General features: G+C 43.6%; 1 protein-coding gene and 1 pseudogene across 2 annotated transcripts in view; one reads left to right on the top strand and one right to left on the bottom strand.

Annotated features, from left to right (window-relative positions):
- Nucleotides 1-533: 533 nt before the first annotated feature.
- RUBCN (rubicon autophagy regulator) overlaps nt 534-20747 on the bottom strand; it is a 57073-nt gene continuing 36859 nt past the window's right edge. Inside the window, exons 10-21 of one of the 2 annotated variants that reach the window (XM_060099383.1) lie at nt 20019-20226; nt 18833-18934; nt 16170-16244; nt 10120-10180; nt 8906-9038; nt 8108-8253; nt 7040-7104; nt 6311-6549; nt 5705-5766; nt 5095-5248; nt 3871-3964; nt 534-3640 (exon numbers count right to left, since the gene is read on the bottom strand). In XM_060099383.1, coding sequence (XP_059955366.1) covers nt 3462-3640; nt 3871-3964; nt 5095-5248; nt 5705-5766; nt 6311-6549; nt 7040-7104; nt 8108-8253; nt 8906-9038; nt 10120-10180; nt 16170-16244; nt 18833-18934; nt 20019-20226 — 1518 coding nt within the window. In that variant the 3' untranslated portion in view covers nt 534-3461. The remainder of the gene's footprint in view (nt 3641-3870; nt 3965-5094; nt 5249-5704; nt 5767-6310; nt 6550-7039; nt 7105-8107; nt 8254-8905; nt 9039-10119; nt 10181-16169; nt 16245-18832; nt 18935-20018; nt 20227-20747) is intronic. The other variant, XM_060099384.1, reaches the window with a different exon arrangement.
- LOC132491038 (endoplasmin-like) lies at nt 13995-14837 on the top strand (annotated as a pseudogene).

The raw sequence follows: 20747 nt of genomic DNA on the forward strand, positions 1-20747 counted from the left end.
ACCCTGAGTGCCTGAAGGGGCAGGGACTGGCTCTGTTTTGCTCCATGCGATAGCCCCAGAGCCTAGCACAGAAACCAGCATACACTAGGTACCCAAGTATTAGACGGATGATAAAATAGGAAGAGACTGGCGTGGCTGGCGATGGTTGAGATTTAAGATAAGAAGCTGAATTTGTGTGCCAGTGGTAGAAAAGGAATGAGATACATTTACTTTAAAGAGAAAAATCAACATAACTTGACGACAGGGGGTGGGGAAGGACAGAATGCTTTCCCAGCCAAAAGTGCCACCTGACTCAGAGAGGAAGAAACTAAATTTTCAAACCGGGGTGACTAATGGTTAGGTTTGGGGAAATATGATACTTATGTTGGTTTTAGACATACTGGTTGGAGCTAAGCAAGGGACATCGAAGGAGGAAGTGTTCAGAACGTTGCAGAGTAGAGATGGAGCTCCAGCGGGCCAGGAGCATAAAAGAGAAACTCAGAGCTGGTTGTTCACAGAAGTGGAAACTGAAGCATCTAAGACAATTCATATGTTGTGGAGAGGAAGATTTACCTCACTTTAAGCGACAGCTACACCAAGGGGACAAGTAGGGGGCACACCCCGTGCATTGGAAAGTGCCACAGAGTGCTTCATACACAAAGACATAGAAATCTAGAGAGGTGAAGTGATCTGCTCAAGGTCACACAGCAAGTCAGTGACAAAGCATTCCAATCCATCTTTCCTGACTTGTAAGGTCCAGTTTTCTTTGCATTAATACACAGAAGCTTCCTGAATTTTCAGACATGCCTGCTTTATAGTGGACACTCCATACCAGTTCCTGATAGTCAAGGCAGGCAAATAAAAGGCAGAATTTCATTTCCTTAGTTTATTAACGATGACAATGAACTGTCAGGCTGTGTGTGAATTTTAACAGGTAGAAACCTAGTTCGGAACACAAGTTGTACACACCCAAGAACATCTCCATTTAGACTCTTGCTCCTTTTATGTTAATTCAACAGAAGCTCTAAAGCTTTGGTAGAGAAAGTCAATAACAGCCTCACTTAAGTGGAAAATATTTGCCTTCCACTCTTCTGCTATGTCTTAAATCTTGTCTCCACCTTGTAAGCAAACTTCTTTTTCCCTTTATTTATAGAAAAAAAACACGTCTTCCTTCCCACTTCATTCAGAAGGAACTCTCTTCAGTGCATTCAAAGCTTCTCCCCACAACAGCAGGGATTTCCAGATACTGATAAGTTGCAAAGTGCTTTCAAAAAATCCCATCCTCTTTCCTCTCTCTCCCTACTCTCAAATAAATAAAGAAATGGGTATTTGGACAGTGATGACAGCACAGTGTCAGGGTCACTACAACAGATATGCAGCCTAAAGGGATGAGGGGAGAGAGGTGGAGAAAAATAAGTGAAAACCAGGAGGGTGAGATTGTTGAGCTCAGCTTTAGAAACAGTGTCAGCATCTTCCACCCTTTGATCCTTTGCTATATGAAACATGCACAACAATAATAAAGAGTATATCTCTCCTCCAGTGTAGTGACTTGGAGTAAGGAGCTAGATTTGTAATTTAAACCAAAAGTGGAAGTAGAGCTCACCATCTTCACAAAGCCCTTAGTCTGAATCTGAGGCCTAATCCTCAGTGAGACTGGAGTCTCATAGGGTCCTTCCCAAAGCTCCTTGAAGGACAAGGGAGCTTCTAGTCTGCCCTTCAAAACTGGGCTGAGCTGGAGGCCTTGGCTTTCACAGCCCCTCCGCCCCACCTGCGAACTGAAGGGAGAACAGCCTGAAGTAGGCTTCAGATCCCAAGTCTGAAGCAGAGGGACCAACACCAGAGGTCAGTTCCTCCCTGCTCCCTCTTGTCCTGGTGGAGCCTCAGCTCTGGATGTTACTTTACTGCCCCTTCGACTTCCTGTGAGACTCCTGGTTGCCTCCAACTCAGGCACTCATCAGCTTCCACCAACCATGTGCAACTTTCTGTTCAGCTTCCTGGGGCAGCGCCCACAGCAAGTTTTTCTTACAAGCAACCAACTATGGAAAGACAGGCACCCAGGAAGAAGTCAGTCCCAAAACAAAAATGCTCTGGGCTTTAGTTCACAGAGCTGCCAGCGCTCAGAGCAGTGATCCTGACCAGTGTTTTACATACAGGTCAGGAAGTACAGCAGCTTCAAGAATGTGACAAACATATACTCGGTCCCAGCAAAAACTTTTCCCATCAAAACATACATTAAAAAAGCGTGTGTGTGCTAAAGTTAGTAATAAGAAAAGGATGAGTGAACATATGAATACCACCAGGCTAAAGAGTGAAGTGCATAATTGGCGTAAAGGCTCTTGTTATCCCAAGAACATGGGAACATTCACGCTCACATCCACAAACTGTCAAGTTGTCTGACACCACTAATAGCAGGAAGCTTTTTCCTCAACTTTGACAAAAGAAACTAAGGCAAGAGATCAGCCATGAGGGAGGGTCCCAGCTGTGCTTCAGGAGCGGAGGGAGAGCACGGAGTTGGGCCAGGCTTCTACTCAGAACCTCACTGACCACCTAACAGAGGACACAGTGGCAAGAGACCCAAAGATAAAATGGTGGATGGGGTTTCCGTCCTCAATTTAGGATGGTGTCAGGGACTTGCCTGACTTGAAAGACCAAACCTGCACCAGAGCTATGTTGACTAAAAGGGACCTGATCACCTGAGAGGAGGCCATCAGCCCCTCTGACTGAATAAATGCTCCTTAAACAACAGAGTTGTAGTGTCACTTATGCTAGAAATGGGCCTGGTCTAAGTATCAGTTCTGTTCTTTGTGTCAAGTCCCCCAGGGTAGATAAAGAGAGTCAGCCTGTGACATCAGCTGTGCCTAGAATATTTCAAACAAGGAAGTCATGACTGCCTCCTTGAGGTCTCTGAAAAGTCTAAGGTAGCAATAACGCTGTTTTTATGGCCTCAAAAACACCTAAATAAGAATGCCCATAATGTAGTCCCATTCTCTGCTGCTTCTCCTCAGGGCACAGTCTGACCCTATTCCAGGACTGGGAGAGAGAAAACTCCATCCTCCTGTTTCAGCAGCAAAGGAGAAGTGAGTTCGCTGAGAAAGGCCTGGCTCAGAAGCTCCAGAATTACAACAAAATAAAACTGGAAATGATACTTGAGATGCAGATCTGGTCCAAGTGGAGAAGGCCATGGATGTCGGAAGAACTGGGTCTCCTTGTCCATTCCCCTGACAGAGGCACTAGAAGCTTCACTTAGGGACCCATGTGTCAGTTCTGATGGAAATACTTGGTACCTGTAAATTGTCACAACAGACTGGACCCCACCAACCTAAATAAGGTTGACTGTACATGGACATTAGACAGGTCGTAAAAATTAATAATGATGATAATAATTAAAAAAAAAACCAAGTGGGGAAAGTCCTTAAAAAGGTGGCTCAGTTCTGCACTGTGTGTGACCCTAGCCCCTAGGAAGAGTGCTTTACGTGCTTTCTTCAGGTGGTCTCCAGGACGGCGGCCTCCAGGGCCAAGGCCTCGGTGGGTTCTTCCTCAGAGTCTGACATGTAGGACTCCAGGCTCTGCTTGGCCAGCAACTCCCGCCGGGCCTGCAGCCGCTCACAGCGGGGACAGCTTCCAGACTTGAAACAAGCTTTATGGTAACACGCTTTACACTCTATTCAAGTTGGGAAGGGGAGAGAGAGAAAAGAACAATTTGTATTATCTCGAACTGGAAGCAAGTCGCTGCCGTAACCCTTCTCACACCACGGCTTGGTGCACCTGTGGGGAAACACAGGGAGCTGCTGAACCAAACCAAACTCTTACTAATAGGGGTTGCTGACGGGAAATAAATGAGCCTTGTGTTCTGTCTTGTTTGCCCACCCCACACCGGGCACCAGCCCTCACCTTCACAGGTCCGGCACTTATGGAGCTCAAAGGGAAAGATGATGTCATCCGCCTTCTGACAGAACTCACAGATGAAGCCCTTGGCTTGGCAGAGCTGGAGAGGAAAGACACAGGCAGCAAAATGAGGCAAAGCACACCACAGGAACTGGCCAAGAGGGTGAACACAAGCGAGGGGAGGAGCAAAATATAAATAAGTCTTGAGGGACTCTAACGTGTTCTCCCACCTTCAGGAAAGAGACCCAGGCTGGACTTAGCATGATAGCCAAACTGGGGCCAGGGCTGGGCAGCGTTGCTGTGCAGTGTTAGACAAAGCTTTAAGGTGAAGACAAGAGAGGCATGAGTTTGAGAAACTCCAGCCATGAGAGTGGTTCTCAAAGAAGAGATGAAAAGAAGGAAGGAACGATGCCACAGAGGGCTTCCTAAAGTCAAAATTCCAGCCTGGGTAATGATTTTATTTTGAAATAGGAAACACAACCAATTAAGGTAAAATGTAAAGGCAAGTACAGTTCTCCAAAATAACACCCAGCCGTGAGTCAGGGGACGGTGAAGTCTTTCCAATGCCCCCTGCTACATGGGACTTCTACATATGCCCCATTTTAAGCTCTAATTCTGGGACTGTTACAGGAACACAAACTGGACATATTCTAAGATGGGAAATTCTAAATATGGAATTTATGAATTTCTGGTATGTTGGATACATCAAGAACAATGATAACTTGCATCTACAGAATACTTAAGTTTACACAATGCTTTCACATAAATTATTTCATCAATCCTCAAAAATACTGAGAGGAAAGGACAGTGGGTATTAATCATTATCTTCATTTTAGAGACAAGAAAATTGAGGCTTACCTCAGAGAGGGCAAAGCATTTCCTTTGATCACAGTGATTGAAAATGATAAAGCCAAGACCCAGACCCTCTCCAGAATCTAATCCAGGGTCCTCCTCTCACATCATGATAATTCTTTAGTGAAGGCCTGCTTAGTCCTGCCCGTTTCCCAGGAGAAATGCCAGCACCAAATCCTCTTCTAATTCTAGGCTCCTTAGAGCTGGATGATTTAGCTGTTCACCAACCCAGGGAACAGCAATACTGTACAGTTTTTCTCACAGTGTTGACAAGCCAATTCAACTTCCTGGAACTAAATGGCAAGAACCCTGGATGCACACTACTCTCGGTGTCCCTAAGCAAGGGCCCAGCAGCATGCTAAAGTGAGAGTTTCTTACCATGCATCGCTCTACGTGGGCAGCCCCCGCCCTGGTGAGGTCAGCGAGCCGGGGCCCCAGCTCTCCCTTCCTGGCTGCAGTCAGATCATTCAGCGAGTACAGGTGGAGATCCTCTGTCAGGTGGCCTGGAACTGTGTCAAAGGAGTCCAGAAGCCTGCAGGAAATGAGGGGAAGTGGGTGGGAGCGGAGAACGAACACTTTGTGTGGCACATCAGGGTAGAAGGATTTCTATCCAGAAGCAGAATAGGGAAGAAAAGCATCCTAGGCAGAGTGATGAGGGTGGGTAACATTCAGCCAGCCCAGGCCATCTCAACCCTCCATACCACCAGGTGTCTGGAGGGCAGAAGTGACTTTTAGGCCCTTCTGCAGTGATGTATGTCAGCCTGCAAAGAGTGGTGGGCCTGCCCTGGGTAGAATAACCAGATCTCCCCTTCCAGAGAGAGGGACACAGACATAGTTACTGCTGTAGGCTTCTCATTTACCATTTCTGGAATTTTCTGCAAGATCCCCCTACTCTCCTGCTTCACATAACAAGGGCCAAATGCTGGGACATGTTGCTTTCAGAGACATTAGCTCAGCCAGAGGCCTCTGGCCTCCACACAAGACTTACTCTTTGGCCAGTCGGCATGTCTTGAACATGTTCTTCATGTGACACAGCTGGACCCGCAGCAGCTGAAGAGAACGGCATTGTGGTGGTAGGTGGGGAGTCAGAGGGGTGTAAAGAGGAGAGAAACCACCGTTAGAAAAGGCCAGTACCTTTAAACCCTGCGCGTCTGGAGGCTTTGCATGAGGCAGCCAGAGCCAGACTGTTTTCAATACCTGTAACCCAACAACTCGCTTCAAAGGCACCCCCCGTCAGGGAAGGGCCCTCTGCTAGGTCAGTCTGCCCAAATCACATACACAGCTGGGAGCTGCTGAGAAATGCAGAATCTGAACTTCCAACCCGACACCCTATTCCCCGTTCAGTAATATTTTCAGGGAAGGGAGAAATCCTGCTTTTGCCATTAAGTGTCATCTATAGCTTTCAAGCTGCCTTGCCCGGTTCGAGACTCTAACTAGACAGATACCTCGAAAATGGCATGAGAAAGTACGTAGAGAAAGTGAGAATGATGAGATGGTCACAGCTCTACCGTAGCCACAAAGAGGAGCATGGTGATATTGGGAAACCTCTAAGAACAGAGGGTGATCTACGACGTGACCTTTTCAAGGGTCTCACCCGGACTTGATTGAGCAGCTTGACCTTCCTATAGAGGGCACTGTTGATGTCCTGCACATTGAAGAGAGGATCGTTCCAGATCTTGACGAGCAGGTCCTTGGAGAAATTGCTGACGTAGTACTTGCTGAAGTCCCACTTGCGCAGAACTCGGCTGGGGATAACCATCTGGGCGTTCTCGTGGCAGCACTGGCAGAAGTACTTGCCCAGGTACTCGCAGTACCGCAGCCGCTTGATGTAATCTGGAAAAAACGGAACGTCAGAAGGTCAGAGGCGGCTTTTTCCCATCTGTAAGCTGATGAGGCAGCCCTGCTGTTCCTTTTGAAAGAGGAGGAAGGGATGGCCAGTGGGCTCCAGCCACCTCTGTTGGAGCTCCCAAAGCTGCCAGAAACCGACGGAGTGGGGCCTGTGGTGTCTGTGTCCCGGCCTGGAGGCCGCTGAGGAAACAAGTGCTGCCAGAATTGGTGAGATCCAGCCTCCAAGAACCTGGCTGAGAGCACACCGTGTTCTCCAGTACACGATCCTGGTAATGGGCTCCTAGAAATCATTTCCCTCTGATTACCAGTACTGCTGCCTAGTAGTACCCCTTTCCGTCCTCCAGGCCTCTTCTTTCCCTTTCCCCAGTTCTGCTCTGTCATCTCCTCTTACTACTTCTCTGACCAGCTCCCTCGCCCCGGTGTGTGACGGGGTAAAGCCCTTGGAGGCAGCAGGGGGGTCAGAGAAGACGCTCACCAGGGTCACTCCGGATGCCACATCCTGCACAGCGGTAATTCTGCTTGGCCACAGCGATTTTCCTCCTGAGGAAACGGGAAGGAGAGGGGATTGGCAGATGCCAGCTGCATGAGGTCTCTGAGATGTAAAGGATGGGGATACAAATACAGGGCTCCCACAAGGATGGGAAGAGAGGGGAATTCACCTATTTTTTAGAGTTGGACAAAATGAACCTATTGGGAGAACCAATTTAAACCAAGGATTGTAAGGTTAGAATTTAGGTCTAGGCAGTGACTCTCCCCAGTAATGAACCACACTTTCTGTACAAATGTAAGAGATGAGAAATAGTAAAGAGGAGAGCACAAAAGGAAAGAAAAGCATCCATCCATCTTGAGGAAAGAAAAAAAAAAAAGCTCATAAAACTACCAGGAGGAAAGCAACAGGTTGGGAGGCCAGTGATAAAAGACCTCATTTCTGGGGCTTCCCTGGTGGCGCAGTGGTTGAGAGTCCGCCTGCCGATGCAGGGGACACAGGTTCGTGCCCCGGTCCGGGAAGATCCCACATGCCACGGAGCAGCTGGGCCCGTGAGCCGTGGCCGCTGAGCCTGCGCATCCGGAGCCTGTGCTCCACAACGGGAGGGGCCACAACAGTGAGAGGCCCGCGTACCGCAAAAAATAAAATAAAATAAAAAAATAAAAGACCTCATTTCTGGTTAGCTCTGGGAAGGAATGGGAGGACTAAGAGTAAAACTCGCAGACAAGGGACTTCCCTGGTGGTCTAGTGGGTAAGACTCTGTGCTCCCAGTGCAGGGGGCCCGGGCTCGATCCCTGGTCAGAGAACTAGATCCCACATGCATGCCACAATTAAGAGTCCACATACCGCAACTAAGACCCGGCGCAGCCAAAATAAATAAATGAATAAATATTTAAAAAAAATACCTTGCAGACAAGTAAGTAACTCTCTCCCTCTGCCTTTTAGAATTGTATGGGAGGTACAGCTGCAGGTAGGGACAATAGGGTGAAGAGAAGGCTCTGACAATCCAAAGAGAATGTATCTGTTTGCCAAAGGGCACGGCCACTGACTACTCACGTTGGGGCTGGATGAACATTAAAAATTATCTGAGGCCGGGGTGGGGCCCACTCCAGGTTGCCTCGAACACGAATACGTAGCTTGTAGATGTCAGCATGCTGCCCATCATCTGGTGAGATGGGCAGTGAGTCAGGGATGGGCAGGAGCTGCAGAAGAAAAGCACAGGGTGATCCACCATGGACAATCTGGGGGAATACATATGCTTGACCCTTCTGGCCATGGCAGAAGCATAATTAATGAAAGCCGTTTCAGGAACACCATAAGCAAGGGCTTCAGGGAACCTTGGCCCTCGAAATAAATGATAAGGCACCAGGCTACTAGAAGTGAGGGCCTTGGGTTCCAAGGATCAAAAGGAACAGAAATGGCATCCCAGTGTGGCAGCACCCCTTGATAATGCTGTCCCTGAACCCAGCCCGGGACCCTTGGTGTGCCAGGGTGCTTCATGCCTTATCCAACTGCAGAGCAAAGAACCTGAACAGTTCACTTTTCCAGTGTCTCAAGGTGGTCACAACACAGAAGTGCTGCCCCCGGTCTAGTGAGCAGTCATGTGGTATAAGGACACTGGAGGAGCCGTTATCTCCTATCTTGACGATGGCTAGGGAAAACCTAGGCAAGCGTGCACGCATTCCTTCATTTATCCATGACATATGTTTGTAATGAACGGCTTCTAAAAGTAAGGAAGGAAACACGGAGGCTCATTCTAAACTGGGGACGTGTAATAAAGGAGAACAATATCAGAAAGGCTCACAGCCTCCTGGGGCTAGATGCTGGGTGGAGAAAAAGACTTGAAGAATCTACCTTCTGAGGGGCATCATGCTCTGGAACAAGCCACTCTAGCTCTGAGGCGGCTGGGAGCTGCATCCCCTCAAACTGCTTCAGGAGCCCCATGGCCACTGCCTCAGCAGATGTGGAGTGTAGGAAGCAGTGAGCGCTGAAACAGAGAGTCAAGGAAGACTGAGCATAGAGAAAAGACAGGAGGATGGGAGCCCTAACTTCAGGACCCGATACCATACACAGTGATTTATGGACTGAGAGAACACTCACAGCACCCCCAGTCCACTCAGCTTCCTTTCTCATCATCCTCAGACATGTGAGTGTAGAGCAAAATACACAGGTCCACACATAGTTTTAAGACTTAGGCTCAAATCCCACTTACTAGCGTTCATTCTCTAAACTTCACTTTCTTTTTTTTTAATTACTTTATTTATTTATTCATTCATTCATTTATTTATTTGTTGGCTGCGTCGGGTCTTCGTTGCTGTGCACGGGCTTTCTCTAGTTGCAGCGAGTGGGGATTACTCTTCATCGCAGTGCATGGGCTTCTCATTGCAGTGGCTTCTCTTGTTGCGGAGCACGGGCTCTAGGCATGCGGGCTTCAGTAGTTGTGGCTCACGAGCTCTAGAGCACAGGCTTAGTAGTTGTGGTGCACGGGCTTAGCTACTCCGCAGCACGTGGGATCTTCCCGGACCAGGGCTCGAACCCGTGTCCCCTGCATTGGCAGGCGGATTCTTAGCCACTGCGCCACCAGGGAAGCCCTAAACTTCACTTTCTTTAATTGCAAAATGGGGATGACAACACCTCTTTACAAATAGAGTGAGTCAAACTGCTTTGTGGACTATGAAGACTATTGTCACTCCCACATGAACTACTATTTCCTCTAGTTGAGTCTAGTACGTGGAACCTGTTCAATTTGATTCCATAATCAGAAATCACGATCACTGTTCTCTCTTTTGAGACCTGATCTTCTGGGAGTCTCTGGTATAATCAGAGTTAGCAGAGAAGGAATAATCCACGCTGCGGGCTTTGTCTCCACCAGAGCCCGGCCTGTTTGATCCCATGATCTTCTGCTCTCTTCCCTGGACTCACCACCATCAGGCAGGCCTGTCACATTAACCTTGCCTCTTTGTGAATTCAGATGGCTTCATCCCGTGGCCTTCCCATCCATAGGCCAAGACCTGGGTTTGTTTCTCCATATATCCCAAAGTTTTATTAAAAAAAAAAAAAGTACTTACAAGGGCTGGGAGGAAACAGATGATTTGTGGTTTGAGAGTGTGCTCCTTCTGATGTCAGCATCTAAATGCAAACAAGAGTTAAGGGGAGCAGGAAATGGAAAGGGAGGAGGTGAGGGATAATAATGGAAAGCAGGCCGAGCTATTGCCAGCTAAGCACTCAGGGCAGCAGCTAGGTGCTCCATTCTATGCAGGATAAGGAGCAGAGTCCAGGTGGAGCTTTACATACAATTTATAGTTTGGCTCCGTTCAAGTCACAACAGACTGAATGGGTGACATTATGCATAGCACTGAGAAGGTCAAAGTGGCTACAAATCCAGGTGGAAACACAAATTCACATTTAGTGCAAAGCAGTGAAGGAGAAAACGAAGCATCCTAAGGCAAACAGGGACACACTCTCTACCAAGCAGCAACAAAGTACTCCAATTTCTCTCATTCTCTAAATCTCAAGTGCTCTTAAATGATAAACTCTCAGAGTCAAGAACTCTATCTAGCTCTTTTTTTTATACCAGAATCAGTACCTAACACAGAATTTAGGTCATAGAGGTTACTCATTAAATGTATGTGGAATTGAAACTTTGCTTCTAACATCGGACCACTGTTGCTATTACCCACTGAATGTGAGAAGTCTTCCAAGTCCTTAACAAAGTTTCGCGGAAAGACTCCCTTCCTGTCCGGTGGCACAGGGGAAAAAAAGAACTTCTCTATGGTTTGGCAGCTCCCTGGAGATGCCTGGTAAACAACAAATTTTCATGGAGCTATTCAACATGACCTTTACTAAAGAACTCTCAAACATAATTTTAGGAAACTATGGCAGACTTTCCAAAGTCTATTTCCAAGAAAGAATTTTGAAAAGGATTTCTAATAATGATATGTCTGAATCTCTAGAGATCTCATCTACCCAAATACTTTTAATGGACAGAATGTGAAACATAGCAGTCATGTTCAAGAAAAGCAGATACTGCCTATTCAAGTCATGAAAACAAGACTGTTCTGATAAGTCTCGTCCCTCACTTCCTTTGATGCCTAGTGAAAAGACCTTTTCCTAATTAAACCTACACAATGATCAATCTACTGCATTTAAGCCCCTCAATAGAGCGCTAAGCTTACATGACATCATTCTGCAGTTGGCCATGAGTGGCTCAATTGTTCTTCATGTTTCCTCTGTATACATATATGCTTGTATATACCACTAGATTATAATATCTCGGTGTGAGGAAATGAGATCGTGTCTAATTCTTCTGTTTGGCCTTGAAATACTTAACACAGTGCTCTGTATGACAGCATATTCTCAAATAATATTCCTGAAAAATCAATGTCTTCAAAGCTATAAACACAAATAAGAGAAAAGAATTGAAATCTCTCAGTTTTCATATGCTCTCTAAGCATAGAAAAACTTAAGATAGCAACAAAATCTTTGACTAGCAAATAACAAATCCTATTTTATTTAACAAAGAAGTTCATGTATATCATATACTCTGTCTGAATTTGCGCCACTCAAATCCAGTTCCCAATACACTGGCTAGTTCTGTATTCCATTCTAAATAGTGCTAGAAGAGAAAAAAAAAACTCTAGGCAATAGTAGACCTTCATAGACCATTGGGTTTGCAACATTGGTTTGAGTAACACTAAACTGCCTTGGATCATACGTAAGTCTTGCCTTGTACTTAAAATCCTCAAAGAGCTTTGTACATAATAGGTTTCCAAAAAATATTTCCTAAATAAAAAATTGTCTAAAAGCAAAAAGCAAATTTCAGCCTGTTTACGAGTGATAGAAAAGGAAAAACGAGACAAAAATCTTAGACAGATATCTTGAATAAAGAGCTAACCAACATGATTACTTGAGGGCCAGGCTACTAAAGAAAACATGGCACGCCAGAGAGGAGAGGTGGTTGACAATTCATGGTTGCTGAAGACCGCTGTCTTCATAAAATTATTCAGCAGTTCTTCAGCCTCACAGAGAGGAAGTCTTCTTTTCTTTGAGAGAAAAAATAACACTCTCTCCTCTTTGGAAAATAAAGTCAAGTCATACTTTATCATGTTTCTTCTTTTTTACCAGAGGTGCAGTGATGTCCTAGCTAATCATGAATATTTCCAAGAGTGCAGAAGACTACGTGGGTTTGGAAGCGAGGATCTTACCCCAAGAGTGGAGAAGGGGAGGCAGCGCCTGATATCAAAAGGGACATGACACCTGTCACTGGTCAGTACCATGAAGGCCTCATGGGTACTAGCCTCTCTGTTGCATCCTGCTCACTCTCTAGTCAGTACAAGCAGATGATAAGGTTAATGTGGTTGGAACACTAGTTGAGGATCTGGATAAAAGTAGACCAGGGTCTAGGATAATTAAGGAGTAAAGAGACAGAAGAAAGCTACTCAACTGAATGGATTAAACATACCCCAAGTGAGAGAAAGAAGTCTGAGAAGCACTCCTTCCAAATGGAAGTTAACATAATTATGAAACTTTTTATCAATGCTTTAACAAGAACTCATTTCAAATGCTTCTGATGCTTTACATAGGATAAGGCTATTACTACTGACTGGAAAAAGTTCAAAAATATAAAGACAAACAACAACAACAACAAAAATAGTGACAGGTTATAAGAAGAATTTTTGCATGTCCAGAGGCCGGTATTGGGATGATCAAGGAAGAACTGGTTAAAACCTTGGTACCCTAGCAAAATTTGCACATTTTTAAACAAAATAAGTGAGGCACAAGAATAGAGTCAACTTCAGAATTTACTGGCCAATCTGATGCTGGTTTGCATCCTGTTTTCCTTTTAGCACATAAGGGGATACCCAACACATCCAGAAATCCAACTCTAATGAATGTTCTGTAACTGCTGACTCAAGAGGAAACACTTTAAAATGGAGAACCACAATTACTCTTGCCTTAGAAGGAGAAAACAATTTATTAAAAGAGGGAAGGTGGGGAGGAGCAACAGATTACCTTGAATTGGATATAATTGTAAAACTTGCCCAAAATATAGTTCATGAACTTTCCTCTTTATATATTGTGCCAGTTTCCAATTTATTGCCTTTCAGCTCCCAACCTGCCCTTCTTTTTGTCTTCTCTGTGATAATGGAGCTGGACTTGAAAACACTGATCTTTTGCCAGCTGGCACAATGTTCAGCTTCGGCAGTAGAGGGCGCCGGAGGGACACTGGAGGAGGAAGGGGTTGCTCTGGCTGCTGGTGCGCTCCCGTAAGCGGACTCCTGTGGTGCAAAGTGACTTTCCCCAGGGTAAGCATGGCTTCAAGAGGCTTTGCAGCAGGGCGCCACTGGTGGTACTGTTCATAAGCGGCTTCCCTTGGACCTCTGGGAAAGCTTCCGAGCCGGTGCTGCAGGCCTGGCCCCTCCCAGGAACCACTTCCCCCAGCACCCCTTGAGTTCTGAGGCACAGCACCCCGTGGGGGCAGCCTCCTCCCGCACCCCAGAGAATGGTTTCCTGAAGAGGGCTGTTGGCATGGCACCCCTCATGGACAACATGCCCGGACATTCTCTCAGGGCAGTTCTGCACCTTCAGAAAACTGATCCACCATCCAGTGAGCAAGGAGGTCTGGATCGCAGCCTTGGGGTATGGCCCTCTTCTACCTTTGTTCCTCCCCTGGGGGCTCTATCCCAGCCCTAGGGATGGTGACTCCTGCCTATATCTGCTATTCCTGTATTCCTTAGAGTTCTCTTTACGCCTTATGAGCCGGTCTCCCATTACTTCAATCCCCCATCAGAGTTAATAATTCTTTATATTAAATTTTCCCTATTCAAGTTATCATGTGGTTTCTGTCTCCTGACGGGACCCTGACTAGGTACATATATGCAGAGATTGAAATTCTAAAAGACGGAGGATAGAGAAGAATTGATGAAGTTGTAGTGGAAAAAGGATGAAGGGAGGAAAAAAACAACAACAAAATCCTAAAACCAAAGACGCTGAAAAGACTGTCTGGAATTGGGAGCCCATGAATGATATCATATCAATTTGGCAGACACCATCAGAAGATACAGATGAAGTGAAAGAAGCCAGACACAAAAGATCACATACTGTGTGACTGCATTTACATGAAATGTCCAGAAAAGACAAATCTATAGAGATATAAAGATTAGTGGTGGACTGGGGCTTGGGGTGGGAATGTAAATTAACTATAAATGGGCGTGAGGGATCTTACTGGGGTGACGAAGATGTTCTGAAACTAGATTATGGTGATGGTTGACAACTTGGTAAATTTACTCAAATTTAGTGAGTTGTACACTTAAAGTGGGTAGATTTTGAAGTGTAATTATTCCTCAGTAAAATGGTTTTTTTTAAAAGGGAATAATGTTAACGAATACAAAGCTTTCTATGAATAAGCTACGATCACAAGTTTACATCCACTTTACTGTGAGGAGGAAGTAACTTTCAAAACTATTTCCGTCATAAACACTTCTGCTCCATAAGGTCTACTTGCTGAATTAGGATCTAAGAAAAATGATTACATTAAGCAAAGTATTACAATTATGCAGAGTATTTATCATAGATGATGTCTATACTACGATGCTGAAGTAATTTTTCCACAGGTGTTATGGATTCTGATAACCTTCCTCTGATAGAATCCCAAGAGATTCTTCAATAGCATATATTACTTAAGGTGATCAAAAAGAAAAGCATCTGTAAGCCTCTGGACATGATCAAGAAGACTGCTAATGAGAAGTATACCGACACTTGTTAGAAAGAGTTTGGTCCCCAGTAATAAACTTGATTAAAGACCAGAAACAAATGAAAAAGAACAGAAAGCAATAAAGAAGCCTACAGTAGAGAAAGATAAATTGTAAATTATGCTTTCAGAGAAAAACAAATACCGTATGCTAACACATATATATGGAATCTAAAAAAAAAAAAAGGTCATGAAGAACCTAGGGGCAAGACGGGAATAAAGACGCAGACCTACTAGAGAATGGACTTGAGGTTACTTTTATTTCTCTAAATCTTAATTTAATCTTACGCATGTAATTATTTCAAACTCTAGTGGCTGACAATATTAACCGTTAAAATTAACTGTTAATTAAAATTTTAAATTAATAAAATAATTATTAATCAAATTAATAAATGCCCTGAATTTTGTTGTTTGTGTGTTTTAAAGCCACTGTGAACAGAAAACTACTACTTTTAGTCAACTCCACCTACAGAAAGTCTACTTGTTTGGATCACAAAGCAGTAACTAAGGCCAAACATTTGCAGCAATAAATCCTAATTGTATACAAAGTACCTAGAATAGATAGCTTTCTGAAAGTTGGCTCTGCAAATTCAAAACTCTAAAGAGACTCTAAGCTTCAAACCATTCTATCGGACTTTTGCTGAATGTGCGGCAGTATTTAGCTATAGGTTTGAACTGTAATTTCTTCACCTGACCACTCCTTTCTAAACTGTCCACTATCTCCATCAGCCACAATGACCACTTAATCTAAAAGTATCACTGTAGAGAAGGATTAACAAGGATAATCTCAGTGAGGATTGCTGGGGTCATATGAGGAAGAAGAAAATGAGTATCTGAAAAAATGGTACAAATGAACTTACTTTAAAAAAAAATAGAGCCACAGATCTAGAAAACAAACTTACGGTTACCAGAGGGGAAAGCGGGGGAGGGATAAATTGGGAGATTGGGATTAACATATACACAGTACTATATATAAAATAGATAAGTAATAAGGACCTACTGTATAGCACAGGGAACTCTACTCAGTACTCTGTAATGACCTGTATGGGAAAAGAATCTAAAAAAGAGTGGATATATGTATATGTATAGCTGATTCACTTTGCTGTACAGCGGAAACTAATACTTTAAATCAACTATACTCCAATAAAAATTTTTTTAATTAAAAAATAAAAAGTAATAAAAAAAAGAAAGAAAGAAAATGAGTATCTAATTTGTTCCCCGTTAGCTTAAGTCCAGTTTTCCCCAGATAGTTCTCCAAACGCTATAGTCCTCATAACCCTGACAGGTACCACAGGTATGTACAAAAGCTGGTGCAAACATTCACACACATGCATGTATGAGCACACCCACGCTTCCAACACAGGCTACCTGAAAACAGCGAGGCCACTGATACTGAGAGTCCATTCTTTGACATGTGAGTCAGGTTAGATCCTTCACTACCATCTGTATAATAATGATTATAAAAGGGTGCCCTTTAGTATTCAGACAGGAAGCAAACTGAAGAGAATGACAGTTCTGTACCACATGTTCCTGGAATCAGGACTTGACTTTTGCTCCAAAAGATGGCACTGCTTTTAGAAACCTACATCCATAGTGAGGTTCTCACTTTGGCTTGGGAGGCAGTTACTGCTGCTTCCCCAAACCAGCCTAGCCTTAAAGACCTCATAAGGCAGTGGTTATCAACCAGGGAGGATATTGTACCCACTGCAGATATTTGGCAATGTCTGAAGACATTTCTGGTTGTCACAACTGGGGAGAAGGGCGGTATGCTACTGGCATCTAGTGGGTAGAGAAGCCAGGAATGATGCTTAACCCTGTACAATACACAAGACAGTCTATCACAGCAAAGAAATATCTGGCTTAGAGGTTGAGAAGCCCTGCCTAAGGTCTTTTCCTTTAAGGATTTCTGTCTGAACTGACTAGAGAGTTAGCTGATTAAACACCTCCTCTGGGGCCACAAATGCAGCAACAGTTTCCAAAAGGAGTGCACCTCATGCCACCCCCAGGCAGGCTATTTCAAATTTGGCTCCTTTCAGTCTGAACAACTCCCCCTGGCTCCTTGCTTTGCTGCAAGGAACAGACTTTATAGTCAAGTGGACTGTTCCACACTCAGTGAAGTAGCGTGTTTTGGATTTACCTTAATATTACCCACATGAAATTCCAACTGCTGATCCTGAGAGAAAGGGCAGAGCCCTCCTATTTTCTTCTAATTTGGAGATCAAGTCAATCACAGACTGTGGTGTAATAAAAAATATATATATATTTGGTCTCTGTCCAGTTTATGGCAGAGATACTATAACCTTTGGAATTTCCTGAGTGATAAGAATGTCTGTTATTCATAATGAGCCCCTTTCCATTATATCCGAGCTTAAGTTAATGAAATGACTCGTGGGGACACCCAGACAGCTTCAGGATGGGGTTGGCTGCCAGAAGAAAAAGCTATTTAGAAGATCAGAACTTTCAGCCCCACCTCAGGAACTCAGTTGCCACTGGCCAATGATTTAATCACTCATACTTACTGAATGAACCTTGATAAAGATGAGGTTTGGAAGGGCTTCCTGGTTGGTGAACATATCGATGTACTGGGAGAGTGGCACACCCTGACTCCATGGAGACGGAGGTTTCCTATGCTCAGGATATTTTGGCACCTTGCCTTATGTACCTCCTCTTCACGTGACTACTCATTTGTATCCTTTATAATAAACTGTAATCATAAGTATAGTGCTTCCCTGAGTTCTGTGAGTCATTCTAGTGAATTATCAAACGTGAGCAGGGAGTTGTGGGAACCCCTGGGTTGGTAGTTGGCCAGGGAGAAGTACAGGCATCCTGGGAACCCCATTGGCAGCTGGCATCTGAAGAGGGAGCCATCTCATGGGACTGAATCCTAAATCTGTAGGGTCTGTGCTAACTCCAGGAATTAGTGTCAGAATTGAAATGTAGGACACTCATTTGGTGTCAGAGAACTGGAGAACTGTTGGAAAACCACATACAAAGGAAAAAATGGAGTTTTAAGTGACTATCATTGTTATAAATAGAAATCAGATGCATTAAGGAGAACACAGAAGGAAGACTTCCTGGAGACGTGGAAAAATATGTGTAAAAATTGTATTTCTGAAAAAAAAATTGTATTTCTGAATGGGGAAGAAACTCAGCTACCATACCTGGAGCTGAATGGGTTCTCGAGATTGGCATAAACAGGAAATCAGAGCCTCATGCAGTAAAAGATCTATTCATCATCATGTTACAATGGAAAACTAGACACAATTCATCTCTATAAGAAAATTAGTCTTGGTTCCAGCCATGGGGGAAGAACTTACATCCCTGAACTGTTTGTTTGGTTTTCCATCTGTTCATTTGTTGATTGCCCTGAGAGGACATTTAAGAAATTTATGATTTTCAGGAATGGATTAACCCATTAATCATGGGTTAACATGATTTAACACAACTGCCTTTCCAGATAAGAGCCCCTCCCCTTCTCTAAGCAGAAGCTCACAACAAGAGTCTGTGATTCTGCTATGCAAATTAGCGCTGGTAGGACAGAAAATAAAGCTCCACTTTGTAAACTTGATTTTTTTCCCCCCTTTTTGCTTTTTCCCTCCCAGTGACTCTCTCTGTCATTTTCTCTTAGGATTATAATAAAGCTCCTTTTAAACACTTGGAAACAATTTCAGTTGTGTTATAGGACACAAGAGAATAGGATCTAATTTCATGTAGATGTGGGCTAGCTCTGGACTGCTAGTAGGAGGAATTAGAGTGAGAATCTGAGAGAAAGGTGCAACTGAGGAAGAAGCATCATGGTGATATCAATAGCCAGCCCACTCCAATGGAATACTTCCTTTTAGTGTTATTTTCTGCTTAAATTTTAAATAGGCTTTGTTTTTTAACAAGAGAAGTTATCCCTTACAACAGCCGACAACATACCATAATGAACCATAATGAAGACCCCCTGCTTAGGGAAAGCTTCTCAGCCTATGATTCCAAATTAAAAGAAACAGTTAATGAAAGTTCCCTTGAAAAGTGTTAATTCATACCTTGGATTTCAAATTCATCAACTTCATCAGCAGAGCCAGAGTCAGAGAACTGTGCTGAATCACGTGAACTGAACTGGGAGCTGCTGGAAGTGACCCGAAAGCCTGTTACATTAAAAAAAAAAAAAAAAAAAAAAGTAATAAATAGGATAGAAGAGGTCTCCTACTCTTTCTAGGGTCACAACAAAAGGGACCTGGTATGACTTGAACATAGAAGTAAATAGAACCTTGGCTGGGAGTTATGCTGGGAAAATGGAAACTAGCTATTCTTGCTAGTTTCCCCTTCTTGATTGATCCCCTAAAAAGTTTCATGTGAGCAGAAAGTACCACTCTCTGGAAAGTGAATCTGGAACCAGTGGCCTTAGTTCTCCTCATATCAGAAACCTATTTTTTGGAAGATATTTCTGATATATATATATATATATTTTTTTTTTTTTGAAAATGGTAAATGCTAATTTTAATAACAAAAGTTGTACTAAATGTACATGAAAGTTAAATTAACACAGTATAGAAGAGAATAGCTTAAATAAACTGGGATTCACACATTACAATAGCAAAGTTATGAACAAATGAACTGAAGACATGAACAGTTCTGAAAATTCTCTTTTCGGCCTACTTCCAAAAGAAATACTCAGGCTTTTTTCCTGTACATAGTTTTGAACTTTGTCTATACCATATATAGTAGAAAAATAAATTCTTTAGCAACCTAGAAACAGTTTATAAAACTCTTAAAGTTTAATTTTCTTTGCCAGACATGCCGATGTTAAACCGACAACTATAAATTAAAGCTATATAGACAATAGGTATAATATAGAACAAGTTAAGAATACTACATTTACCAGATTTTTCTTTTTAAAAATTACTGTACTTTCTTAATTCCTGTGTGCTTTGCAATAGGAATAATAGGGACTTTGTTTTCTTAGAAAAGATAATAACATGTAAGAGTATAACACAAATAAGATAATTTATAATATACATGTAGAGGTAGGAAATGGATGAGCTCTGGGACTCTGGTCTGGTAGAAAAAAAATTAGAACAACATAGAAAATCTTTCTGACAGCAGAGGAACCCTTGGCTTGTGTATAACGTCTCACATGAACATACGAAGACAAAAAAGAAAGCCCACAAGGTACTAAGTCTTATCCCGAAGCCTGAAGAAGCAGGAACAGGCGTTCACAGCCTCACTCACTTCCGTACTCAGTCTCCTGGTACACAGGGAGCAGATTCTTGGTGCGGATCTGCTGGCGACGAAGGCGGATCTTCTGCTTCAGTTCCTGGATCTCCCTGTCACTGTCCTCCTCCCCTTCCTCCTCTTCTAGGCACTGGCTCATCATGTTGCACTTCATCAGCTCAATGGCAGCAATCAAGGATTCTGAGATGCTGAAGTGGGCATTTTCCTGGGGAAGAAGAGCCCCAAAAAGGGGACACCTCACTGATTATACTCTTGGAAAGTAGCTTCCAGAACACGCATTGCTTTCATTCAAAACACCCAGGGGAAATGCACACTGCTCCTATAATGAAAGCTGATGGCCAGAAAACCTGTTGTACATTCTCTTTGCTCTCGTATCTGGCCATGCCTGGCCTTCCTGCCCCACTTTCCACATAAAAATATGACAGAGAAGAGGTCAGGTCTTTCCTAAAACCATACACTTATATACAAAGTATTAAGGTAAATGTGGTATCTCAAGATAAAGTGCTTTGTAAGCTAAAAAATGCTACAGGGACATTTTTTATCACATATCTGAGCCTTAGAACAAAATATAGAAGTTGATTCTGGAGACAGTCTTTACCTAAGGTTCCAGGGTCAAGGAAACAGTAATCATGTGACTAAAATTCAATGTTTCTCTGTCCAGGGTAGCTTCTAAGACAAAATCAGTAATATCTCTGGACTCAGTGAGGCACATAGGCTCCCAGAAGA

This window comes from Mesoplodon densirostris, chromosome 5 (assembly GCF_025265405.1).
Source record: "Mesoplodon densirostris isolate mMesDen1 chromosome 5, mMesDen1 primary haplotype, whole genome shotgun sequence".
In the NCBI taxonomy this organism is placed as follows: Eukaryota; Metazoa; Chordata; class Mammalia; order Artiodactyla; family Ziphiidae; genus Mesoplodon; species Mesoplodon densirostris.